The following is a 27,128-nucleotide window of genomic DNA, read 5'->3' as shown; positions in this document are numbered from 1 at the left end:
ATTAGCTGTGAGTTATAATAAGCAGTTGTCTGCCTTATAAAACATTATCTGAATACTGCAGTATATTGTAAACACTATAGAAACCAATGGCTCCTGCTTCTTGCCCGTTCCCTTGGTGATTTATGTATATAAATCATTTAAATCCCTCCAGTCTGAAAGCTCTTACCGCTCCTACTTCAGGCTTACAATTCACAAAGTCTTGACGCAGAAGGAAAGGGTACAGGAAAGGAAAAGGAAAACTCATTCACAGAGTGTTTTTATGATTATATCACATGCAGCAATAAGGGGAATGCAACCAATACTCAGGAAGTTCAAAGTAACTCTGTTCTTCTTGTCAGGATAGCTGATCTCACTCTCATCTCTGAATGCCAGCCAGTTAGAGCAACAAAAGGGCAGGGAGGAAGAAGGCAGCACTGAGTAATCTGTCAAGGATCAGGCTGCATATGAACTATTTGACACAGAGTTCTCGGAATAGAATTGAAGAGATCTATCTGGCAATGCTGTTTACTTAAGCCCCATCTCTTCATTTTCCATCTGTCTCTCTTCCTGTAAAGATCTAATGATGGTGCTGGCAATGACAAGAGTAGAGAAATAAAATCTCATCTTCCAGATGGCAGAGAGGATGTATGCTCTCTGTTATTGCCAAAAAAGCATGCTTGTTTTCTCCAGATATGCAAGTCAGAGAATTACAGCTGGAATGAGATGCTCCTTCTCCATCTTCTCCCTTCTTCTCCATTTCTGAAAAATATTTGAAATCCTATGAATGTACTTTCATAAACAAATGAAATGTGTCTACAGAAACAGTTGTAAACCACACAGGCCCCTAAACAGACCCAGATATTTAATGTTTTCATTTTTGTTTTTTGACTTCTTGCATGTTTAATTGGTTGAACCATATGAAGCTTAGGTAGGAAATCCTTCCACATAGGGTTGCATTTGGATAGAAACATAATATAAATTATTGGTGAATTTTACAAGAATATTAACGTGGGCAAGATGGTTCAAAAATTTAAAGGCAATTTTCCCCCCCCAGATTCAAGGTTATTTAGAACATATTCCATCTTTTTTGGAGACACAGTAAAGTAACTTACAAAGAAATTAAAAGATGAAAGTTCCTACTTTGTCAAAGCAGGGTTTACAGGAGAAAGTAAAGAAATTCACTTGAACCAAGTATTTGTGAAATCTTTCTGTCTGTGCCCCTTGTCTGTATATGAAGGAGCGTTTGCTGATTCACAATAATTTATTTTTGAGGAAGCTGTGTGAATCAAGATATAACACGACAGCTTCCATTCCAGGTTACCAATCATTCTAGGCTTTGTTTAAAGAACATATTGTGAGACAAAAGGAATTCTCACATGCATAAGAATCCTTAAGAACTGAATAAAACATTGAAAAAAAGATCACACTACTTTCATGACGATAAAAGTACAACTTGACTTTGCACTTGGCCTCTTTGACCCAAAACATATAAAGAACAGTTGCTGGAATAGTGTATGTCTAGTCTGATGAAAAGAAGGACTAGTTTAGGGGTGATATCAGTGTTCCAATATCTCAGGGGCTGCCACAAAGAAGAGGAGTCAAGCTATTCTCCAAAGCACCTGAGGGCAGGACAAGAAGCAATGGGTGGAAAGTAATCAAGGAGAGAAACAACCTAGAACTAAGGATAAATTTCCTGGCAGTCAGAACAATTAATCAGTGGAACAACTTGCCTCCAGAAGTTGTAAATGTTTCAATACTGGAAGTTTTTAAGAAGAGATTGGATAACCATTTGTCTGAAGTGGTGTAGGGTTTCCTGCCTAGGCAGGGGATTGGACTAGAAGACCTCCAAGGTCCCTTCTATTCTATTCTGTCCTGTCCTGTCCTGTCCTGTCCTATTCTTCTGACATTGCTCTAAGAGCTGAAGGCTCTTTGTAGGTGTGACAAAATAGGAGGACAGCAGTTTGCAGCCAAAATTGAGAATGGGAAAGGCAAGCTTTCAAGGAGAAAAATAATTTGGTGCATCTCGCTGCAAGGGGACTTGTCTTCCTAGAGAGGAAGTTGTGAATGTGTGTCCTCCCATTTAATACCCTAGGGGGTGAAAGGCAAAACTTGCACAGACCCCCGCAGGGATCCTTCAGATGCAGGCTTGGCCTCTGGGGCTCTTTGTTACATAAACACCCGTAGTGCAGACATATTAATCAGCCTGCCAGGGAGGGGTGGAACTGAGTAGCAACCCTTAGAGGCCGCCCACTTTTCATTCTTGCTCCCATTTGAGGTTGCTATATTAAGAAACACATTATTTCCTGCTGTGATTTTATATTTTTACCCGGCTTCTAATTTGGGCTCTGAGGTAAGCAATGACACATATGGCCCTCCTCTCCACCTCCTTCATTTTCTTCTTTTAATGCTCTCTTTTGCTCTTCCCCCCTCCCCGTTACCCATTTTTCTGCTTTTTTACTGGAAAAACTTGTCTGTTTCAGTGGGAAGTGTCTGACAGTTTCTTTCCTCAGGCCAGGGTTTATCACAAAAATCTGTGCTTGGTTGTTGTTTTCCTTTTTAAATTGCAAATAGCATGAACAACCTGCAGGGATCTGTATATTTTACTAGTCCCGTCTGTCTTTCCAAATGAAGAGACAAGGCTGTTGTTATTCATTAGATGCATGCCTTGCCTTTTGTTCAACATAGTTCTTGCACCTCCCATTGCTCTCCACAACATCCCTGTGAAATAGGACTACTCCACAACATCCCTGAATGAAGAAAGAATAATTGGCCCAAAGTCACCCAGTCAGCTATCATGGGAGATTGAACCCAGAGCCCCCTAAAGCCAGTCCACAACATTACACTTTCTGTTGCATTCATGTGACATACTAAACCAGTGATGGTTAACCTTTTTGGCAGCGCATGCGCGGCAGAGTGCCGGAACCCAGAAGAAAGCAGCTGGCTGGTGAGCATGCGTGTGGCGCACTTCTAGATTCTGTCGTATGCATGTGTGCCAGCCAGCTGGTCCGGTGTGCATACGCACTGGCCAGCTGCTGTCTTTCAGGTTCCAGCATGCACATACGCACATACGCACTGGCCAACTGGTCTTCACGCGAAGACCAGCTGGCTGGCACGCATGTGCGCACCGGAACCTGGAAGACAGCAATTGGCTGCTGTGCACATGCGTGATGGAATCCGGAAGAGTAGCTGGCGACGGCGTGCGTGCCTACAGAGAGGGCTCTGCATGCCACCTCTGGCACGCGTGCCATAGGTTCGCCATCAACGTACTAAACCCTGGTTCATTCAATCATAATTTAAACCACTATTGGTCATATTTGTGTAATCCACTAAGTCATGAATCCTGATCCTCCAGCTGTACTATGACTTTCTATGATCCCAGTCATGTTTTGTTTATGAGTTGTATGAAGCCTACATTTAATAATATTTATGAATCACACTGTGCTAAGACATGATGTGGTCTCTTTGACTTTGGTGCGGTATCTTATGTCAGTATTTCTCAACCTAAGCAATTTTGAGAGGTGTGGACAACTCCCAGAATTCTTCAGCCAACTTGGGAAACTACCAGGAGTTGGAGTTCACACCTCTTGAAGTTGCCGTGATTGACACACTATGTTATGTGAATGCAACCATCACAGTTTAGGGTTCATTAGGGTTTATGGCATTGTGTTTTCTTTGAATTCATCCAAAGAGAGCTTAATTCACCAACAAGAGTAAGTAGATCATAGCTTACCACAATGTATAAGCCAAGCTTAAAGGTTGTCAGGAACTGCCTGGAAGTCAATCCCCATGACTGGACCTTGATCATCAATTGTATAGAAAGAGATTGTGCCAGCCATGCTGAGGGGGAAAAAAGTATTCTCTTTAGTCCCAGAAATTCAAGATACTGGTAATATTAATTAAACATCCTGGTCACAATTACGTTTATTAATGTATTACCAAAAGGAGCCTGATTTTGAGAACAAAGCCAAAGTGAAATTTGACATAATTATTGAGCTATCAATCAGTGATAGTCAGTTGTCACTCCCACACTTTCTATGTAGCTGTTGAAAATGGAAAGAAGAGAAAATGATGGAGAGTTTGGTGCAAAAAGTTAAAACCAAAACGGGAAGAAGTGATGTTTTGCATTAGACTAAGAAGGCTGGGCTAAACCATTTTTTGTGTCATGCTAAGAAAATGACCTGGATCCCTCCATGAAATTTCCAAGAGCCAAATTCAAATGAAAGGAATTTAACTTTATTCCTAATGCAAAGTGAAAAGAATTTTGAGAGCCATAATTGCTGGAGTGATAGCTGGAGCTCATCTGTTGTTTTGGGATGCCAAATCCTATTAGCTTCCGCTGGTGGAAGTTCATCAATGATCAAACATAAAGTCAGCATTGAACTATGACTGGTGGTCTTAAAGTTTCCCAGGGCAGTTGGGATATGTCTTCCAGAAATAGTACTGTATATTGATGACATGGTGAAATAATCAACGGACAAACAATACTTCTATTTTCAGCATGATGCATGTTTGTACAATGAATCCAAATTGGAACAGTTTGTTTATTGCAGAAGCCTCTTGAGAAAGCCCCATGCATTGCTAAGAAGAACTTACAAACAAAGCAGAAGAAAGAGGAAATGGAAGAAAGATTTGGATTGGGGGGGGGATTGGTCTTGGTGCTCTTTGAGCAGCTCATTCATTCATTCATTCATTTATTTATTTATTTATTTATTTATTTATTTATTTATTTATTTATTTATTTATTTATTTTCAGCCTATTTGCCCATGGCGACTTAAGGTGGCTTACAGAATATAAAATCTCATTTAAACAATAAAACTAATAAAAAGAATCAAATAAATTAATATAATATGATATAATAAAATCACACACACCCCGTCCTGGCCACAGCAGATCACACGAGCCATGTAAGAACTCCATCCAGCTCTGGCAGAACCAAGTCTTCAATGCCCCGCCCACCTCATCAGAGGCTTTTTTTTTACTTTTAAAAGCATTTTTTCTACAACCTCTTCAGCTGAAAAAATGCTTTTAAAAGTTAAAAAAAAAGCCTCTGATGATTGCGTGGCTCAGCTGGGATCTCAGAGGCTTCTAAAAGCATTTTTTTCTGCAACCTCTTCAGCGGAAGAGGTTGTAGGAAAAAATATGCCTTTAAAAGCCTCTGGCGATCCCATCTGACTTGTCTGATCGTCAGAGGCTTCTAAAAGCATTTTTTTCTGCAACCTCTTCAGGTTGTAGAAAAAATGCTTTTAAAAGTAAAAAAAAAAAAAAGTTGGCCATGCCTACCCAGTCACATTACCCCCCATAAGCCACGCCCACAAACTAAGCCACGCCCACAGAACCGGTAGTAAAAAAATTTGGAACCCACCCCTGCTTTACTACCTTCCAGAAAAGTATTAGAGTGGGGGCCATTCTAATCTCTGGCGGAATGGTGTTCAAGAGAGAGGGAGCCACTACGGAGAAGGCCCTTCTTCTGGTATCTCCCTAGGGGATGGGACCTGCAAGATTCCCTGCCTCCTCCGCTCTGATGGGTCGGGTAGATGTGATCGGCAAGAGATGGTCCCTCAGATAACCTGGTCCCAAGCCATGAAGGACTTTAAAGGTGACAACCAGCACCTTGATTTGCACTTGGAAGCAAATTCCCGCAGGAGAGGTGATACATGTGTACACCCGGGTCTGCACAAAACCATGAGGGCCACTGCATTTTGCACCAACTGGAGCTTCCGGATGCTCTTCAAGAGTAGCCCCATGTAGAGTGTGTTGCAATAGCAAGATGGGAAGTGACTAGGGCATGAATGACTGTGAGTAGGGATTGTTGGTCCAGGAAAGGACATAACTGGTACACAACCCGCAGTTGTGCAAAGGCCCTCCTGGCCACGATTGCCACCTGCTCTTCGAGCAGGAGTCGTGAGTCCAGGAGAACTCCCAGATTACGCACAGGGTCTGTTTGGGGTAGTGCCACCCCATCCAAGACCAAAGGTGGCAATTCTCCCTGCGCCAATGAACCCCAAACCCAGAGCCACTCGGTCTTGCCAGGGTTTAGTTTCCACCCGTTGCTCCCCATCCAGCCCCTAACAGCCTCCAGGCACTGTGAGCTTGGTTGTTTTCTTGCAGATATTTCATTCCCCAAACAAGGTAACATTTGTTTGTTTGTTTGTTTGTTTGTTTGTTTATTTATTTATTTATTGGTTCAATTTATATGCTGCCCTTCTCCGGAGACTCAGGGCGGCTTACAATGTGTTAAGCAATAGCCTTCATACTTTTGTATATACCTGCTTAGTAGGGCTTTTGCCCCGCCCCCACAAGTGGTGGTTTTTTTTATACAAAGTCAGCTTATTGCCCCCACAATCCAGGTCCTCATTTTACTTACCTCAGAAGGATGGAAGGCTGAGTCAACCTTGAGCCTGGTGAGATTCGAACTTGCAGTAATTGCAGGCAGCTGGCAGATAAGTGCTATTTAACAGCGCTTTAGTCCACTGCTCCACCAGGCTCCTGTATAACATAATCAGTGCAAGAAAGATTTGGCTACCCAAGAACCAGATAAAATCCTTTAGAAACTTGGAGGACTGAGACTGGCAGATCTTATATAAATTCTTCCTCCCTAATTGGCGAGACAATTTTTACACCCCACATTTATACCAATATTTGTAAAAGCCCCTTTTCGGTTTTTACTTGTCAGGGTTTGCAAAGACATAACTGCAGAGAGTATTAAGAGGTTATCGCGTCCAGTCATTCACAGCAGCTAGGCGTTAATGATTGCTAGTTGCAAAAGTGAAATGTGGCACTCAGCATAGTTGCCTGACTGCAGAAGCGGAAAGATCAGCTTTTAACAAGGCTGATTTTTGGTGTCTGCAAAAGACAATTTTGGAATGTGAAAGACAGTTTGGCCACATTGGAGAAGTGCCACTGGGGAAGATCGCTTCTAGATTGGGGTCAATAACTGGAATGATTCAGTAAAAACAATGGACATGCTGTTTATATTTGGCTGGTTGCCTGTGAAATATTTTGTCACCATTTCATTTCTTCTTGCACAAACACCCCAAGTGCTGAAGTTTTCCAAGGACTGAGCCACTTTGTGATATTACATCTCTGCCCTGAATTTGATCAGAGGTAAAATACAGGAGGGACGGGGGAGACAGGAAAATAAATAAAACAAAATGCCTTGTTTGGAAGGGTGGAGAACAACCAGATGAATAACTGAGGGCATATTTTTCTGTTTTGGTTCTGACCAGCAGGGAAATCTGAACCGGTTTACTACCGGTTCGCTGGCTGCGCCTGCGTGCGATCTTATTTTTTTACTTTTAAAAGTATTTTTTTACAACCTATTCGGTAAAAAAAATGCTTTTAAAAGTAAAAAAAAAGGCTCTGAAGATCAGGCAGCTCAGCTGGGATAGTCAGAGCCTTTTTTTTACCTTTTAAAAGCATTTTTTAAAAGAAGCGGCAAGCGGGCAGCTGGGCGATTGGGTGGGCATGGGCGGGGGGAGGGATTTTTGCTACCGGTTCTCCGAACCACCTGCCACCATCACTACTGGATCGGCTGATCCGGTCCGAACCGGCAGCATTTCACCCCTGGTTCTGACTTTTTACAAAGCCCCAGTCTGGGATGGTTCTCCCCCGTGCATGCACCCCGCCCTTGCCGATGCATGTGCACTCCCGCATGCACTCCATCCCATGCATGTGCGCCCCTACACACGCCCACCCCTGTGCATGTGCACCCTCGCACATGCTCTGCACATGTGCAGCAGAGACCCAATGACCAGCTGGCTGGCGGGAGGCACGCGTGCATGCATGGCACAGCTGAACTGGGGCATACCCACAGAGAGGGCGCTGCGTTCCACCTGTGGCACAGGTGCCATAGTTCGCCATCATGGCCTTAGGATGATGAAAGCCCTGCTTCTTTTTATATCCGTGCAATGGTCAAACAACTTATTAAAAAGGAACAGGACTGATTACTAGTAGCACCCATTTTGATGCTGTTGTTCCTCTTCACAAATGCCCCTGATCTGTACAATCAAATTGGCACTGTAGAGTGTAGACATGTTGAATGAAGAAACAGTGAAAAGAAAAATATATATATAGTTGCAGTTCTATCAAAACTAGAAGTCACGGAGTATGGTTCGATTTATTGTTGCTGGGAAATAGGAATATCACTTAGACTTATATTCACAGGGCTTTACAGTCCTCTCTAAGAGATTTACAGAGTCAGCATATTGCCCCCAACAATCTGGGTCCTCATTTTACCGACCTTGGAAGGATGAAAGGCTGAGTCAACCTTGAGTCGGTGAGAATCGAACTGCCAAACTGCATGCAACTAGCAGTCTGCAGAAGTAGCCTGCAGGACTGCATTCTAGCCACTGCATCACCAGGCCACCAAGTAAGTATTTGGAAGCTACTCTTCAGTTTTTAGGGGTGGAAGAGAGGGTTGTTCATTTGTTTTTTTAGTCTGAGTGCAACTTGGAGGCCTACTAGTAAATTGGTTACTTGCTTAAATATTATAGTGTAGTGTAGCTCAGGGATTTGAACATAGATATATTCAGATTGTTTTGTTTTTCTTACTTGAGATTTCTCATTCTCCTCCTTTTAATCATCCCAGCTCTCTTCAGCCTCTATATGGGTTTCAAATTTGCTAAAGAAGAAACTTCATTTTAAATAATGAAGATGGGTCCAAACTTCAAGTTTTTGTTTATTTCCTAGAGTGATGGATCTGATTTTTGGCAATGCATTTCAGCAATTTAGCAAACTCCCTTCCCAAATTCACTTGCACATACAATGAAACTGTTTCCATTATTATCCATGCTACAGAAGCTTTGCCAAAAGCTTTTATCCAATGCAACATCAGAAGCAGAAAAGTAGGGAGGTGCTAGATACAGGAACAAAGTTCTGGAGATCGTCAGAAGAAGCACAATGCCAAGATACATGAAGTTCTCATTTATCTCTACTCAGCCTTGCTGAGGCAACACCTCAGCGTGATTTTGAGTGCCCCATTCCTGGAAACAATAAAAAGTGCAACAAAGATGAAGCAGGAGTGGACACGCATTGTGAGTATAGGCTGATGAACTTGAGATGTTTAGTCTGAAGAAAAAACTGAGGGGAGCCATTAAAACTGTGGTCAGATGCATAAAGGGAAGATGATCATGAACAATTTTCCATGGTTACAGAAACCAGGACTAAAAATAAGAGATACAAGTTGCAAGTAACTAGCTTTCAGTTAAATATACTGTAAAGAAAAAATATCAGCTTGATAGCACTAGACTGGGAAAGGCCAGTTTCTTTGCCTCTGAAGTGCCAGAAGTGAGGGATACAAACAAGATTCTCTGAAATCTTGGATTCAGCCTCCACAGCTCTACTAAAAAAAAGTAATTATAATACTGTATTGGAAATTATTACACTCATTTGTGTATTTAGCGAATATATATATGGCTGCCCATCTTAGCCAATTTTGAGTGCCTCAGTGGAAAGTAAATAGAGTAATCATATCCATTGGATTTAATATTCCACATTCTGAATACATAAAAAAATGTTTGGGGTTTTGGGGTCTCATTTTTGTTTTGGCCTCTGGTAGGAGCACACAGGGATGTTCACCAGAGGGGAGGGGCAGGTCAAAAAAATCAAAATGCTGGCCATGATCACACAATTGTAGTTCCTTTTTATGTTTGTTGCATATGTGATGCATGTAAAATGGGCGGGGCTTTAATGATGTGGTCACAACTTCCTTACGGACATCCTCTTCAAAGCCAAGTACTATATCCCCTTGTCTTGTTTCTGTAGTAGAATTTCATGCAGCATTATAATGTGTATTTTATTCATTTCACTCCTCACTCTGTACAATGAGGGAAATACAGCAGTGGTTCCTACCTTGAAGCTCCTCTTTCATCCTTTTCCCTGATTTGATCAAATGTGATCCATACCACCTGCAGGAAGAGATGAAATGGTGATTCAAATTTCCCCCTCCTTTCCTTCCCCCCCAAAAAGGTTTTTATACAGAGGGGAGACGTAGTACAATACCATTCTCTAGACTAGCAAAGCTTGAAGCTTCCCTGTGCAGTAGGCAACAGGGCCGGAGCTGCCATGTTACAATTTCTATTTCATGATCAATCTCTGTGTACTTCAAAGGTTTCTCTTGTGCTTGCAGGGCTCACTATCGAAATGAGGTAACACTTGACAGCAAATTGAATTGACAGCTTCCCAGCCTTTGCAAATAGGAGAGCATAGCAGGGCATCTTCAGCTTGGTTGATTTGGAGATCAACACTGTCAGATCATGCTTCTGCCAACAAAGTTTTCTCATCTCATCTCATTCCCCTCTTAGCAAAGGCAGGTGTGTCAAGGTTGCATCTTTCCTTTCTCTCAGTTCACAGGTAAGCCATGTTATTTGAAAGCTGATCTGTCCTTTGGCCCACAGGAACTGATCTGGGCATTTCTTATTACATTAAACATCTATCAATTTTCCGAGATCAGTGCTATCAAAGATAGTTGCACTGGAGGTCAGGGCTTTCTTAAACAAAAAGCAATTTAGCCTGACTCAGAAGTACAATCTGAGTCTTGTTTTAATCTGAAAGTGGTGCTGTTTGGGGAGAAGGAGTGGGTAGAACTTCAGGGCGCTGTTTAGCAGAGGGAACAACCAGGAGGTTCCTAAACAAGGCTTAAAGAACAAAATAGAAACAAGGAGAGCTGAAAGCATGTGATTACAGAGAATCCAGTAGCATTCTATTGGGCAAAAGCCCACAAAAACCTTGACACAACCTGTATTTCTTTACCTTTGGATTTTTTTTTAACACCGAAAAGTATGCATAAAAATTATTATAGAAATAAAAATAAATGAAACTACCACATAAAGTGAGGTGTGTGTGTGTGTGTGTGTGTGTGTGTGTGTGTGTGTGAGAGAGAGAGAGAGAGAGAGAGAGAGAGAGAGAGAGAGAGAATGAGAGAGAGAGAGAGAAAGAGAGAGAGAGAAAACACGTCATTAAGTCCAGAATCTAAAATTATCTAGTTGCACTGCTGACTCCCAAAAAAAGCTTACATGTGACTGCAGCTCTCAGTATTATTCCCTCTTTCTCCAGTTTCCATTCCTTAACAGGAAGAAGAGAAACAATGATCAAAGGGTCAACTTAAGTCCTATATCTGCTATGAACTAATGGCTTTAAGGATATAATACCGAGTTTATCAGCTCATACCAAACCAAAGCTTATTTATAACTGGTTTATTGAATACACCAATATACGATGTATATTTTATACACATAATTCTTGGTCATAAATCATGCCTTACAACCCACAATGGATGCCTATAGTCAGTACGGTGAGTGAGACCCAACTAAATCATATTATGGTTAAATGAAACATGTGTATAATTGTCAGCTTATCTTTCCCTTTGTGTAATCCTGCCAGAGATATATTATAAAACAACTAGAAATCAATTCAGAAAGAGCCAGTTAATCAGCCATGGTTTATTACTGAATGTATTAACACAGCCAGTTCTGCTTAATTAATCTAATGAGATGTAGGAAGTTAGTTAAGAATAGAACAAGCATTTATTGTCAGAATTAATCCCTGATTGCCCGCCTTGGCAAACCACTTTCATTGGGACCAGGGATAGCTTTTGCCAGTTAGAGTTGTGTTCATTCTTGTCTGGTACAATGACAATCACAGTGTCATGCCTTCCATATTAAAATGGTATGAATTATATAATTTAGGCAATAATTCATACCATTTTTGAGATATGTGATATCATGACATGTGTAATGCCCCCTGCCCCCTGCAGAAGCCCATGGCTCCCATCACAGGACACTGAGCCAAAGACCAGACAATCACATCTCAGTCTTATTATGTTGTGCAAGTCAACCCAGGCAGTTCCTTATATTATATTTGTCTATTTCTTCCCTCTGCCAGAAATATTAAAACAGTTTACAGTCAACAGTAGAATTCCAAATGCAAACAAAAGATTAAAAGGGTTTCAGTTTTAAAAGTGAGAAACAGAAAGAATATAGATATATGTACATAGATATACACATTCATGCTATAAACGTGCAGACAGGGAGTGGGTGATGAAGGTATGTCAAAAGGCGCTTAAAAGGTGTTAAGAAGGGTTCCTTACAAAGTCAATGGGAAGAGCACTCCTGAATGAAATTGAGGAGGGAGGGCCCACCTGCAGGTAACCGCAAGATCGTATTCTGTGGCTCTTGGCATAGGCAGGAGAAGCTGCACTGATGATGTGATTAATGCTGGTCCCAAATTGCTTAAGGCAATATATATTTCTCCAACAAAGCCTTTGATCTGGCTGGCTTGCTGATTGGCAGCCAGCACAGGGTTGTTTTTGTTTGTTTGTTTAGCAATACTACAGTCTGCACCAAACACAAGAGGAATCCTACATGGAGGACATTATACAAGTAGTCCTTGATTTATGGCCACAATTGGAACTATAATTTTCATTACTAAGCATGGCGGTTGTTAAGCAAATTGTGCCCAGTTTTATGACTTTTTTTTTTGCCATGGTTGTTAAGCAAATCATTGCAGTTGTTAAATGAATCGTGTGGTCATTAAGTGAATCCAGTTTACTCCATTGGCTTTGTTGGAAGCCTGTTGGGAAAGTTGCAAATGGAAATCACATGTTCCCTGCAACCATCATGTCAGTTGCCAAGATTTTGATCATGTGACTCAGGGGCTACTGCTACGATTTTAAATACAAGTTCTGATTATAAGTCACTTTTTTCAGTGTCACTGTAACTCTGAATGGTTGCTAAATGATTGGTTTAAATCAAGAGCTACCTGTAATAGCAATGCCTTCACCATCATAGCTATGACATCCTTGTTCAGGAAAATTGCAGTTGATAGATCACAAAAGCTGATGCTAGGCATCCCTAGCCACAGAAGTTATTTGAGCTTCAAACAGCAAATATGTCTCCAGGATTTCAAACCAGGGGTGAAATGTAAAATGTGTTAATACTGGTTCTGTGGGTGTGGCTTGGGGGGGAATGTAACTGGGTGGGCGTGGCCAACTTAAAAAAAAAAACTTTTCAAAGCATTTTTTCTAATGCTTTGAAAAGCCTCTGGCAATCAGGCAACTCAGCTGGGATCGTCAGAAAGGCTTTTTAAAAAATGCCTCTCTGCCAATCAGGCAACTCAGCTGGGATCGTCAGAGATTTTTCAAAGCATTTTTTTTACTACCTCTTCGGCCAAGAGGTTGCAGAAAAAAAAAATGCTTTGAAAAGCTTCTGAGGATCCCAGCTGAGCCGCGCGATCATCAGAGGCTTTTTTTTTTACTTTTAGAAGCATTTTTTTTGTCGGAAGAGGTTGTAGAAAAAATGCTTTTAAAAGTAAAAAAAAAAAGCCTCTGATGATCGTGCGGCTCAGCTGGGCATGGGGGGGCGGGCGCAGGGATTTTTGCTACCGGTTCTCCGAACCACCCGCCACCATTGCTACCGGATCGGGTGATCCGGTCCGAAACGGGAGCATTTCACCCGTTTCAAACTCTGTTCTTTCTGAAGGCATGCAGCTGCACAGGTAGTCCTCGACTTCCAACAATTCATTTAGTGACCGTTCAAAGTTACAACGGCACTAAAAAAAGTGACTTATGACCGTTGAAGCATCCCCATGGCCATGTGATCAAAATTCAGATGCTTGGCAACTGGGTTCGTATTTATGACCATTGCTGTGTCCCATGGTCATGTGATCCCCTTTTGCAATCTTCTGATAAGCAAAGTCAATGAGGACGCCAGACTCACTTAACAACCAGGTAACTAACTTATCAACTGCAGTGATTCACTTAACAACTGTAGCAAGAAAAGTCGTAAAATGGGGCAAAACTCACTTAACAAATGTCTCACCTAACAGTTTAACAGAACTATTGGGCTCAATTGTGATCCTAAGTCAAGGACTACCTGTATTCAGAAAGGACAGATCCCCCAATTCTCATAGTCAAAAGTATCTCAAGCTCAACCCTTCCAAGACTGAGTGGCTGTGGTTCCCGGCATCCCAATATAGTCAGCTGACTCCATCGCTGACTATTGGGGGTGAGTCTTTGGCCCCCTCGGAGAGGGCGCGCAATCTGGGAGTCCTCCTGGATACATAGCTGTCCTTGGAGGAACATCTGACGGCTGTAACCAGGGGGACCTTTTGTCAGGTTCGCCTGATTCGCCAGCTGCGACCCTTTCTTGATCGGGATTCCATGTGCACAGTCACTCATGCCCTCGTCACCTCTCGCCTTGACTACTGCAAAGCTCTCTACATGGGGCTCCCTTTGAAGTGCACCCGGAGGCTCCAACTGGTCCACAATGCGGCCACGCGGGTAATTACGGGAGCTGCATGGCACTCCCACATAACACCGCTCCTGCGTGAGCTGCACTGGCTCCTAGTGGTCTTCCGAGTGCACTTCAAGGTGTTGCTTACCACAGCCTGCTGCTACCAACAACCTCCCATCGACCCGTGCGCTCCCACAGAGAGGGCCTCCTCGGGGTGCCATCAGCCAAACAATGTAGGCTGGTGACCCGCAGGGGGAGGGCCTTCTCTGTGGGGGCACCTACCCTATGGAACCAGCTGCCCCCAGAGATAAAGAGAATCCAAGACCTTGGTGCCTTCCGCCGTGCTCTTAAAACTTTCTTTTTTCAGCAAACCGGGCTGGCTTAACATATTTTAAAATATTTTTAATTGGTTTGTCATTTTAAACTGGGGCCAAATTAATATATATTCTTTTAATTGTTTTTAATGTTTGTATTGTATGTTTTTATCTGGCTGTACACCGCCCTGAGTCCCTCAGGAGAAGGTGCGGTATATAAATTCGAAATAAAATAAAAAATAAATAAAATCTCACTAACTCACCCTTAAGGTCTCTGTTTTGTTGGGATTCAGTCTCCATGTACTGGCCCTTACCAACTCTGCTTATGCATAATATGGGCGAACCCAGAGAACAGTAATAATTTCAGCTATAAGTTTATAAGTTTAGCAACATATAAGTCAATTGTTCAAAGATGGCTATGTTACTTGTAACTAGTTTAACTGCCATGCACTGTTTTGCAATATTTAACACTGATTGAAGTTTGACCCAACTGAAACACTTCAGTAAATTATCTAGAGCAGTTTCTAGCTCTGGGATAGGGATGATCCATATACCATCATAAATAGATTCCATACTGCAGGTAGCATTTTATTTTCATCCCTAGCTAATCTAGGCACTAGCAGCATTAATGTACCTTTGCTGCCCTCTTGTGACACTTCCTTTGGCTTTTGTAGTGTGAGGGTGACTTTCAAAGTATCATGCTGCCTCCTGCTGTTCAGTATTACTCATTACAGAAAGCAGAAAATATTCAGCCCTAATATTCAGATAGCCTTTGCTCGTTTTTTAAAAAATGTGGGGTGCTTAATCCATAGAGTTAACCTGGCAGAAGAGGGTTCTAACATAAAAAGAATCTGAGTTTTCTTCCTCCGGCTAACTCTCAGTTCTATTTTTAGAGGAGATGTTCCAGTGTTGATCTGAAGAATCAGCATCTGAACCAGTGGTGGGTTTCCGATTTTTTTTTACTACCGGTTCTGTGAGTGTGGCTTGGTGGGCATGGCATGGCTTGGTGGGCGTGGCTTAATGGGCTTGGCAGGGGAAGGATACTGCAAAATCTCCATTCCCTCCCTAATCCAGGGGAAGGTTACTGCAAAATTCCCATTTCCTCCCTATCAGCTGGGACTGGAAGGCAGGGAATAGATGGGGGTGGGGCCAGTCAGAATTTTTACTACTGGTTCTCCGAACTACTCAAAATTTCTGCTACCGGTTCTCCAGAACCTGCTGAAACCCACCTCTGATCTGAACAGTTTGAGCAGATGATAAATATGGCTGAAATCATTTCAAAATGTATAACCCAAGATCCTCAGGGCCTCACCCAGACCCCGCCAAATCTTAGAGTAGGGCTTTCAGGGTGCCTTCAAATGTTTTTGCCAAAGACTAAATGTTACAGCCTGTTCCTGAATGTGTTGGTTGAGGAAGGAATGTAATAATTAGGGACTTCTTAAAACCTGAGTCTTATCATAGCTAAAGCCAATTGCTACCACAAAGAACAGCATGCAGTGATGTGAACTAGTCAGGAAAAACAAACCAGTTCAAATATTTCCTTTTTCCACACTCCTCCCTTGGCAACTGCTCCCAGATGGAAAAGATGAGAGCTGGTTTGCTCTTATGATCTCCCCACCAATTTAATTTATATTTTTCATTGCATGCTGGCTTTGACCCCTGTGGGAAGCCCCCCCCCTTTTTTTATTCCCATGTGCAGACTATAAGAAGCTGTTGCCACATGTCATGTTGATCACTGCCAGGGACTGGAAGAGGTGGAAAGGTGGTGACATAGACTTTACAAAGCAGATGGCAGTAAGTAGAAACCAACAGCCTACTGGCTGCCTGGTTTATTTGCTTGAGTAGGTAGGAAGCAGGAGGGGACCGGAGCAGGCACAGATGGAGGCAGGCAGCCTGTAGGGTCAATGAGCATCCTTGGAGCAAATTGGGCAGATGGCAGAGCTTTGATCATGACCTTTGGCAAACTAAGTAAGGAGAGTGGAGGTAGCAATCCAATCAATTTGAAAGATACCAGACTGGAGAAAATTGGTCCTCTTGTGCCAAGTCAGCCTATTGCTAGTCAGCATGTGCAAGATTTACCCAGAGGATTAGTCAAACCTGTCTCACTTTGTAGTTGGTGAAGAGGTGTTAAGCACTTTCTGCTAAGCCAGAAAGAATATTGGATCCTCTAAATTCAATCCAAAACCATTGTTTGAATTTCAGGGCATCTGGAGTCTGAATTCAACTCAAACCCATAAATGCATTCCAGGGATCTTAAGGTTCCCAAGCAAATGATGTTGCTAAAATGAGCAGAACCCACCATGTTCCTCATTTGAGCCATGCATTAATTTATCCCTTTTCAGTTTGATGCTTCCCAACCCTGATGGTCTATGACTCCTATTGTCACCAAATAGGACAGAGAAGGAGAAAGAGAAGCAGAAGGACCAAGAATGCCAGGAAATCAGTGGAGACATTAGCCATCAATCCCAGGGATTATGGCAGCTGGACATCTTTTCACTATGAGTTCCTGCTGTTTCTTATGCTCCTTCCAAAGACCATTTTCAATTCAGAGCCTTCTTGGAGGTAGAGTTGACTGACAAGCTATACTCGGAGAAGCATAAGCCCTTATAATAAGTAGCTTTTGTATTGTTGCTCAGGCAAGGGAGGAACAAATGAAAGCATTCTCAACCGAGGGCACTTAAGGTGACTAACAATAACAAGTAAAAAAAATAAATTAAGAGTAAGGATCAACCATTAACCAATTTAACTGAAAACATTTGGCTAAAGATGAAGCTCTTGACTCTTTGTCAAAATTGAGTGGGGTAGGAGCTGAACACAACTCTAGAGGGGGCACATACCATAGCCTGCTCAATCTGCTGTCTGGGAGCTAATGATTCTACAGCAACTTCAAACCTTTATACTTTATACTTTTTATATTTAAATCTGTTCATGGAAAAAGCAAAGCAGGGTCAGACCTAGTTACTACTTGGATGGGAGGTTGCAAGGAAAGCTAAAGCCATAGGATAGACTGGGAGGTTGAAAACCATCGCCAAATAAGTTAATGGCAAGGCATTCCTCTATTGTTGCAATTAAAAATACAATATAAATGCATTGTAAGCCGCCTTGAGTCTCCGGAGAAGGGCGGCATATAAATCAAATTTAAAAAAAAAAATACACGGGAGGGTCACCAGATCAAAATGTTTCGCTTACTGCTCTTTAAATAAAGGATGCCTTTGAGGAGAGATCTCAGCACTCATAGTCCTTTAAAGTCAGTATCCTGCTTTACTTCTTTCTCCTAATTATATAATTGTAACTGATCATTTAAACAAATTAGTCATTTCTGATGTGAACATTTATTTATTTATTATTTCAATTTTTCAAGGCTGCCTGACTCCATAGAGTTTTTTAGGGCCTGGGAGAACAGCCAGGTCTTTAAGCAGTTTGCGTTAAGTCAACCATTCCCCCCTTCCTTCCAGTTTATGTTGGCTTTATACATACATATTGCACTAAATGCCGTTTGTTTGATTTTGATTTAGTATCCTCGGTGAACCTGGTTATTGTGATTTATAAACTATGCCTTATATCAGTGACTTCATTCACGTGACATGCTAAATTATTTTGTAGTTTTACCTAATGTGATCAAACTTGGACAATGGATTAAATTGTGGTTAAATAACACCAACGTTTAGGTTAATTTGCCTGAATCATGGTTTAATGAGGTGTTCAAAACCAGACTCTATGTTAATTTCTGGTCTCTAGCCAAAATGACAGAAAGCACGAGTGACTGCAGAATGAGATAGAGTATCTCACTACTCTTGGTTTTATTTTTACCCTGAACACAAATAGGAAGAAGACACTCAGATTCATGGTGGCAGAGCCCAGCTGGACCAGTTTGAGTGATAAAGTTCATAAACCTACAGTGCATAAAAGAGTTCTGTGGAAGTCATTACATAATTATTTCTCTTGATCTTGGCAGTAAACTTGACATTAAAGTTCTATTTGTTCCTTTTTAAGGAACAAATGTTCTATTGTTGATTCATGTTCAGCTTTTGTTCCATAAAACGTGGAAATCCTTTTCACATATATTGCTGCCCTGCATGTTCTCCAATCATATACTTTTACAGGTATATACTAGTATTAGTTCTGTCAAACCTTCATTCTATTTCTGAAGAAAGAAAGTGGGAGGAGAAATCTGAATCTCCCTTTGATTTCTACTGAGAATGTTGATTGCATTTGATCAAATCAGGAAAAAGGAGCAGCAACGTAGGACACCTTGCCAAAACTGCTTCTCTCCATAGTTTTGCATAAAAAGGAGTTCACAACTGAAAATGCAACTGCATTATGGTTTAATATTCTGTACAAGTCAGATCTTAATCTGCAACGAACAAATACTGCCATTAGATGTTGCTTGAATGTTTCTCCTTCATTTGATGTCCATGGGAAATTGAAGGGAGTTGTAGTCTAACTCATCTGGATTCTGGAGGATACTTGGTTGAGAAGGAAGGCTTAATAATTTTAAGCTAATTTTAAAGACAAAGGAATTGCCATTATTTTTTTAAAAAGAAAGTAGACCAAAATTGTTAGATCTCATTCACCTGCATGTATATTTGGCTGCTGAATTTCATTTATTTATTCACCTACACATCTCTACATTTCTCCATTCATAGGGGCATTTATGCATTTACGTATTTATTGAGAAGTAATACACCTTGTCTTCTGCTTATAATTGGATCTAGGCAACTTCATCATTCCTTGAATGATTCAAGATTAATTATGGGACTGCCTCCCTGGTGGGTGTCTACCCGTCCTAGGATACCTGGTTAGAGAAGCATGCTTCAGGTTCTGTGGAAGTATATGCTGAGGCCCATGAAGAGAGCCTTTCCTGTAGTAGCTACTCTCTGACACATCATCCCCCGGAATTTGGCTTGCCCTGATCCTGCAGTCTTTTAGGTAAAGGTAAAGGTTCCCCTCGCACATATGTGCTAGTCGTTCCCGATTCTAGGGGGCGGTGCTCATCTCCGTTTCAAAGCCAAAGAGCCAGTGCTGTCCGAAGACGTCTCCATGGTCATATGGTCGGCATGATTAAATGCCAAAGGCGCACGGAACGCTGTTACCTTCCCACCAAAGGTGGCCCCTATTTTTCTACTTGCATTTTTTACGTGCTTTTGAACTGCTAGGTTGGCAGAAGCTGGGACAAGTAATGGGAGCCTACCCCGTTACGCGGCACTAGGGATTCGAACCGTTGAACTGCTGACCTTTTGATTGCCATAGAGCCTGAGGCCCTGATAGCATGGGTAAACTTCTCCAGTGCTATTCTTATCTTACTTCTGTTTTTTTGTTTTTATAACTATTATCTTTTATTATTTTTATTCTTTTATGTATATATATATATATATATATATATATATGTTATGTATATGAGATGAGTGGCCCATAAACAAACAAACAAAGAAGATGGGGCCCATGACAGACTGTGAGGAATATTTAGACATTAGGAAAAGGAAATGAGTAGGCTTTTTTTATCTGATCATTTAAAAAAATAATAATAATTCAAATCTTGTCATATGAATGGGAGCCTCTAGGTTATCTGATCCAATTACTTGCTCATTTGGTAATCTCTAAACCCTATTCAGCCTGTTTGAAAATCTCCAGGGAACAAGACTTCCATTTTTTTCCCACACAACTATCCCTGTAAGAAATTCCTCTTAACATTCAAGCTGAATCTTTTTTTAAAACATTGTTTTTGGTTTCATCAGAAAACAGGTCTGCTCAGTCCTGCACTGAGGCTTTATATATGCATGAACACCATAATCATATCTCCCTTTAGCCTTCTTTTTTTTTTTACAAATTAACTATGCCCAGCTTCTTTAAGTGATTTTTCTAGGGCTTAATGTCCAACAATCTTGTCATCTCGATAACTCTCCTTTGATCCTGCTCCATCCAGTTTTCCATGACCAGATCAGGGGTTGCTCTGAACTGGACAATCCTGACCAGCCTATTAAGTTTATGCTACTAGCAAGCAGTCACTGATCCTGCATCCTGCATCCTGATATAGCCGTAGTAATAGAGAAGTTCATCTAATCATTCGGAACTTGATGTTGTCCATCTGTTTACAGAACCTCTTTAAACACTGCCACCAAATTATAAATTATTGATGACATGGTAAGAAAATATTAGCAGTATCTAATGAACTTAATTTTGTTGTCATTAATTTTAAATAGTAATTGAATTAAATCAAACTGCTTTTTTTTAAAAAAAAATCTACTTCTGCCTACTTATTATATAGGTAGTCTTAGACTTTTGACCTTGTTCTGAGCCCAAGATTTCTGTCGCCAAGCAAAACATTTGTTAAGTGAATTTTGCTCCATTTTACGATCTTTCTTGCCACGGTTAAGTGAATTGCCACAGTTGTTAAGTTAGTAACACCACTGTTAAGTGAATCTAGCTTTCCCATTGACTTTGCATGTCAGAACGTTGTAAAAGGTGATCACATGACCCCAGGACACTGCCACTGTCATAAGTATGAGTCAGTTGCCAAGTGTCTAAATTTTGATCGCATGACTATGGAGGCGCTGCATCAGTCGTAAGTGTGAAAAACAGTCGTAAGTCACTTTTTTTCAATTTTATTGTAACTTGAACAGACCCTAAATGAACCCTTGTAAATCAAGGGTTTGTGCATTTCTTTAGAAGTAAATGTAATCCAGCTAGATGTCTTTCTGGGTAAGTGAAAAGTAAATCTGAAAGCCAACCCCACCTCATCCCCCACCCAGTTATTTCAAATGATCTATTTATATCATCTGTACAAAACAGAGTTCTTTTATCGTGCAGTATCTTTAATAACAGGGATTTGTTATTTAAATATAATTTGGGAATTGGACTATAGGTCCCAGTATGGTTTTGTAGGATGGGATAATGGGATTAAAATGGGAATCATTGCAATTAGAGACCCATAGAAAAAGGCAGATTTCCCCCTAATCAGCTTGCAATCTTATTACAAAAGAGTAAACCTCCTTGGTTCCCCCCTCTCCCCAGTTTGTGACCCACATGCCACAGTTAGTGACTTACAGGTCATGTGACAGGAGGGTGACTGAGGACAAAAACATTTTTTGATTAGTACTGACTTTTTAATTTATTGCACACAAGAACATCAGCAACAGAAAAGCTTTATTTTTAGAAAGATATCCTGGGGTGACTGTTTAGATGTTTCTTAGGCTGCGCTTGTCTCACAGGATTATGTTCAAATACATTGCACTACAGATGATGGTTTACATCGTGAAGAGCTACTAAAAAATGTTTATATTCTTACCGAAAAGTTATATGGCAACATATGTGAAAAGAAGTCCTTTGCAAATAACCGTATCATAAAATAGTTAACCATTCCCAGACAGAAAGGAATGGAAAATTAACATTTTCCATAAACATTCTGAAGAGATAGTGGTGGTGACATCAGGACACGATTTAAGAGCTCCTAGTCCCTGTGGGAAAGATTTGCTATGCATTGAAATAAAGGAAGGATTTTACGTATTATTAATTTACCCCCTCCACCTCTCAGATTAAGACCACTAAATCAAAAGTTTAGTATTATGTAACTCAAGTGGCTTTTTCTGGCAATTTAAAATAAACTTTTAACTCTATGGTTACAACATAATTTTATTATGTTCTAGCTTTAGCTGTAGCTTAGTCTTTAAAATCTTCTGAATTAATTTATGCATGTGGATTTCTCTTTCTTTCTCTTTTTCTCCTTCCTTCCTTCCTTCCTCCCTCCCTTCTTCTTCTTCTTTATATGTCTACCAAGCTGGGTGAACCTACTCTAGGTCACTCCTTTGGTATTATTCAGATGTAAAGGAAGACTCTTCCCTATTGCTCTGTATGGCTGTGACTAAGACTGAGAGGGTAAATGAATGAGTGAGTGCATTACATACTCTTCCATGACTACATAGCTGCTACTGGATCATGACAGGCCTATCTAATGATGGTGGTTACTGAATGACTAAGCAATATTGGGTTTCTGAATAACCCAGTTATTCAGGCTGGATGTTGGCAATTGCAGCAACATATGCATGCATCATCTGGATATTTGGGAGAAGCATTCTACCAATCCCTTCACTGTGAGTAGAGTAGGAATGTAGAAATAATTACAGCAAAAAGGATGAGACAAGGCTGTATACTCTCTCCTTATTTATCCAATCTATATGCTGAAAATATGAGTTGTGGTGGCACAATGGTTAGAATTCAGTACTGCAGGCTACTTCTGCTGACCGCAGGCTGCCTGCAATTTGGCAGATCAAATCTCACCAGGCTGAAGGTTGGCTCAGCTTTCCATCCTTCCGAGGTGGGTAAAATGAGGACCCAGATTGTTGGGGGCAATATGCTGACTCTGTAAACCGCTTAGAGAGGGCTGTAAAAGCACTGTGAAGCAGTATATGAGTCTAAGTGGTATTGTTATTGCTATATAAGGGAAGGTGGATTGGAAGAAGATGAGTGTGGTTTTAAAATTGGAGAAATAAGTATCAATAGCCTGAGCTGTGTTGACACTATCCTGATAACTAAATATCACAGGATCTGCAAGCACTAGTAATAAAATGGGACAGTGAAAAAAAATGGGACTAAAATAAAATATAAAGTAGTCACTTGAATGACAACAAGTACAAGCACAAGTCTTATAATTGACAATGAATGTACTGAAGTATTGGATAGTTTATGGCTTTTAGGCTCAACTATCAATAGTAAAGGAACAAGTAGTTAAGAAATATGCTGCAGACTAACACTCCATATGTGTTCAGCCATGAAGGCATTGGGAAAAAATAATCAGATGCTAAATCTATAAAGATCAGGATACTGTAGTCTATGGTATTCCCTGTGACACTCTATTGAAATGAAAGTTGGACTTTGAAGAATCAGCATGGAAAGAGTATTGACATTTTCAAACATCGGTATTAGATTAACAGAGCAGTTGAGAAAACAAACATTGGCTCATTGAATAAATCAATCCAGAGTTCTCCCTGGAGGCACAAATATCAGGCTCAAATCATTCTACTTTGGACACATTGTAGAAAGACCTAGCTCTTTGGGGAAAGCTCTAATATCGGAAAAGGCAGCTGGAAAAAAAAGATTAGGACAGTGATGGTGAACCTTTTTCTCCTCGGGTGCTGACACCCATAATGCAATGCCCCCTGCAGGCCCCTCCCCACATGTGTGCACGACCCCTCCATGCTTCCCGTGCATGTGCGCGTGACCCCCTGCGCGTCCCCACGCATGCGTGCATGACCCCCATTTTGATGTTAGCAGGCCTCCCTGAAGCCTCCTGGGACCAAAAATGGGGGAGGGGGTGGGGGGAGCCGCAGCTTCCCACCCCCATGCGCACCCCCCCGCGCATGCGTCTCTCGGCAGAGACCTGAAAATCAGCTGGCCAGCGGGAGGCGTGTGGGCATGTGCAGTGGAGCTGACTTGGGTGTTGGCTCACGTGCCTGCAGAGATGGCTCTGTGTGCCACCTGTGGCACACGTGCCATAGGTTCACCATCATGGAATTAGGATAACCAGCAGCAAAGTGAATGGTCTGAAGTACAGTGGCAATGGATGCACAGCTGGAAGGATCAAGTTAAGGATCATGGAAGAAAAATGTATATGGTGACTAGGAATCAATACCAATTTGATGGCACACAATCAACTAATCACGGCATTTGATGTAGGAAAAAAATAAACCCCTCCTTTAATCCATATTACTTTTCTTTTTAAAAGCTAGAGTGTGGTAGCTGATGCAGTCCAACAACTTCTAGTTGAAAACAACTGTGTGTGGAAAAGCACTATTATCTGAAATACAATTGCTGCTCAATACTGTCTGTATACAGCCAAGATACTGCAATGGAGTTTGGACTGGACAAATGTGTCATGCTCAACATCAAACAGGAAAAAATAGTGAAAACTAAAGGAATCAAGATGCCCTGTGGAAATAACATCAAAAGTCTGGATGGAAATGACTACTACAGATATCTGGGCATCCTTCCAGCTGACAACATCAAGCACACTGAAGTCAATAAAAAGGTTAAAAGTGAAAAGAGAGTGAAGATCTTAAAGTCCAAAGCCAGCGGAGGAAATACCATCAAGGCAATAAACACCTGGGCAATTCCAGTCAGTAGATACATAGCTGGAAGAGTGGACTGGACTTAAGCAGAACTAAAAGACTTGGATAGGAAGACCAGAAAATTAATGACATCCTCGTAGCAACATCGACAGATTCTACTTACCAAGGAAAGTAAGCATGTGTGGAATGTTGCAAGTACATCAGATGGTTGAAGAAGAAAAAAGGGCATTGGAAGTATATCTGAAGGACAGTGAAGAAGAGGCACTGAAGCTAGTAGACCAGGAAGGCTTACTGAGTATTGGAGAGATCAAACTGGCCTACATGAAAGACCAAATGAAGAACTGAAAAGAGACATGGGAAGACAAAGTATTGCATGGCTAGTACATATAAATAGCAGACAAAACAGAAGATTACAAAACCTGGCAATGTCTAAGAGCAGGAAAGTTGAAGAAAGAGATAAAGAGACTAATTCTGGCTGCACAACACCAAGCCACCAGGAACCATAATTGTAAAGACAGCAACAAACAGCAAGTGCCAGCTCTGCAAAGAAACTGAAGAAACCATGAAACACCTAGTTAGCTCTTGCAGAACATTGCGTGCTGGTTACAAACAATGGCACAACAAAACGTCAACAATGGTGCATTGGAAGATCTGCAAGAAATAGGATTTGCCTGCAAGCAAGAACTGGAGGGAATCATAAAATACAGAAAAGTAATTGAAAATGAAGAAGGTGAAGTGTTCTGGGACTTTAGAATTCAAACATACAGGCACCTGCCACATAACACTCCAGACTTAAGAAATGTCGATAAGAAAGAAAGAAAAATATGTCTGGATAGCGGACCTGACAGGACCTGGAGACAGCAGAATAAAAGGGAAAGAACTGGAAAAGATAACAAAATACAAAGACTTGGAAATCGAAATAGAACGACTGTGGCAAAAGAAAGCAAAGGTAATACCAACAGTTATAGGAGCTTTGAGTGCAATCCCCAAACAATTGGAGCCCCATTTGAACTTGATCGGCATTGACAAATTCACGATCAGTCAATTGCAAAAGGCAGCTTTACTCGGAACAGCTTACAGCTTGTGAATGTACGTTTAATACCAACAGAAATCCACATTTGCCTACTCCAAGTCCTTGGAGTCATTAGGTTGGTAAAAATGCCATATCCAATCCAAATATCTGGCCGACTGTGTGACGAACCATAATAATTGGGATGTCTGGGAATTATAGTCCAACAAAACGATGCTTTTAAAATGTGTATAGCCATAAATTCTTTCTTTCTAGGATATAATATTCTTTTAAAATATCCCATATTATTCTGAATTAATACAACGGAGTAATGAGAAGGGAGGGGGGGTTAAGTCCTCAATTGGAGGATATAAAGCAAAGAGGATGATGATTAAAGTCTTTATTTTTTTTAAAAAAAAAATGCTAAAAGACACACCACATCTTGTACCCGCAAAGGGAGAAACCCGAGACCGTACAGAAGGGAAGGAAGGGAGGGAGGGAGGGAGGGGAGGAAACCCTGTTAAGGTTTCAATTCTGCATCGCTGGGCTGGTTCTTGCGCCGCCAACACCTTAACTTCCAATGGGGAGAAACGCTTTCGAAGCGAAGGAGATGCAGGACATCCTGGGGCTTCCTCCCCCTCCAGAACCTACTTGTGGGGGAGAAGTAGAGAGAGAGAGAGAGAAAACGGCGATACCTGCTCGGTTCTTCTTTTGGTTTCCCTTTAAATGGAAACCCGGCCCCCTGAAATTGACATAGTCCGCCTTGGCTGTCCAATCGGCGGCGCCCGGTCTTCGGGTCCTGTTTGTTACAAGTTTCATATAGCAAGAACGCCGAGGAGAGAGAGAGAGAGAGCGAGAGAGAGAAAGGCGGCCGTACGCGCCCGCGGTGAGCGTGGAAAAGGGAAAGGAGCCGGGAAGGAGAGCGCGCGGGAGCGACCGGCACCGTGCAGGAAAGGAAGAGAAATGACATATAATTAGACCATGAGCAGAGCTCCGGGCCTTAGTTTCGAAAGCTTTCCCATCTCCCGTTTAACTCTCTCGGCATCTAGTGTCCTCCTGCCTCTTGGAGTAGAAACCCTGCTAGCTGCTGTCGGGGTTGCTACCTTGGCGTCCTTCGCTGCAGCTTGGAAAAGCAAGACATTCGCCCTCTGAAAAACAAAAAAAGTAAACCCATTAGTGGTTTCGACGGAGCAGACGCGGGAGGAAGTTGTGCGTTAGTAACCAGATCCGGGATGTTATAGGGGGTGCAAAAAAAAAAAAAGAAAAGAAAAGAAAAAAGAAGAAGAAGAGGAAGAAAGGCGCCCGATCGTATTTCTCGGTAGATCATATGCCACTGGAGCTACAAGTGGGGTGTACCTGCAGTTGCTCGGCGCCGACTGTACGCGCTTTAGATGCGAGTGCGGGCTTAACTCTTCCCTGGCTCCTTGGATTTGTACCATGCTCGAGATCCTCACGAAGCAGCTCAGGAATCAAAGTTTGAATGAGATTCAGCCTTTCCAGCTGAAGGTAAGAAGAAGAAACTACACATGTAAAAAA

The 27,128-nt window shown here is 41.6% G+C and overlaps 1 protein-coding gene and 2 long non-coding RNA genes across 5 annotated transcripts in view; 2 read left to right on the top strand and 1 right to left on the bottom strand.

Annotated features, from left to right (window-relative positions):
• Positions 1-239: 239 nt before the first annotated feature.
• On the bottom strand, positions 240-26,377 carry LOC117671432 (uncharacterized). Its single transcript, XR_004592861.3, has 5 exons — positions 26,288-26,377; positions 9,830-9,885; positions 6,345-6,466; positions 3,710-3,816; positions 240-738 (listed from the first exon to the last, which is right to left on the bottom strand). It is a non-coding gene; the product is annotated as an uncharacterized LOC117671432 (long non-coding RNA).
• Positions 8,794-18,507, top strand: LOC148116880 (uncharacterized). The gene is made up of 4 exons (XR_015731485.1): positions 8,794-9,012; positions 10,107-10,330; positions 15,416-15,462; positions 18,348-18,507. It is a non-coding gene; the product is annotated as an uncharacterized LOC148116880 (long non-coding RNA).
• The window catches only part of LOC117671808 (uncharacterized), a 108,602-nt gene continuing 103,082 nt past the window's right edge, over positions 21,609-27,128 (top strand). For all 3 annotated transcript variants that reach the window (XM_060692451.2, XM_087883107.1, XM_034428002.3), the window contains exon 1: positions 21,609-27,098. In XM_060692451.2, coding sequence (XP_060548434.1) covers positions 27,030-27,098 — 69 coding nt within the window. In that variant the 5' untranslated portion in view covers positions 21,609-27,029. The remainder of the gene's footprint in view (positions 27,099-27,128) is intronic.

The sequence above is a fragment of the Pantherophis guttatus genome, chromosome 1 (genome assembly GCF_059756535.1).
Source record: "Pantherophis guttatus breed Tessera chromosome 1, ASM5975653v1, whole genome shotgun sequence".
Classification (NCBI taxonomy): domain Eukaryota; kingdom Metazoa; phylum Chordata; class Lepidosauria; order Squamata; family Colubridae; genus Pantherophis; species Pantherophis guttatus.
Note: the sequence above shows the minus strand (reverse complement) of the source record. Positions and strands in the feature narration are given on the sequence as shown.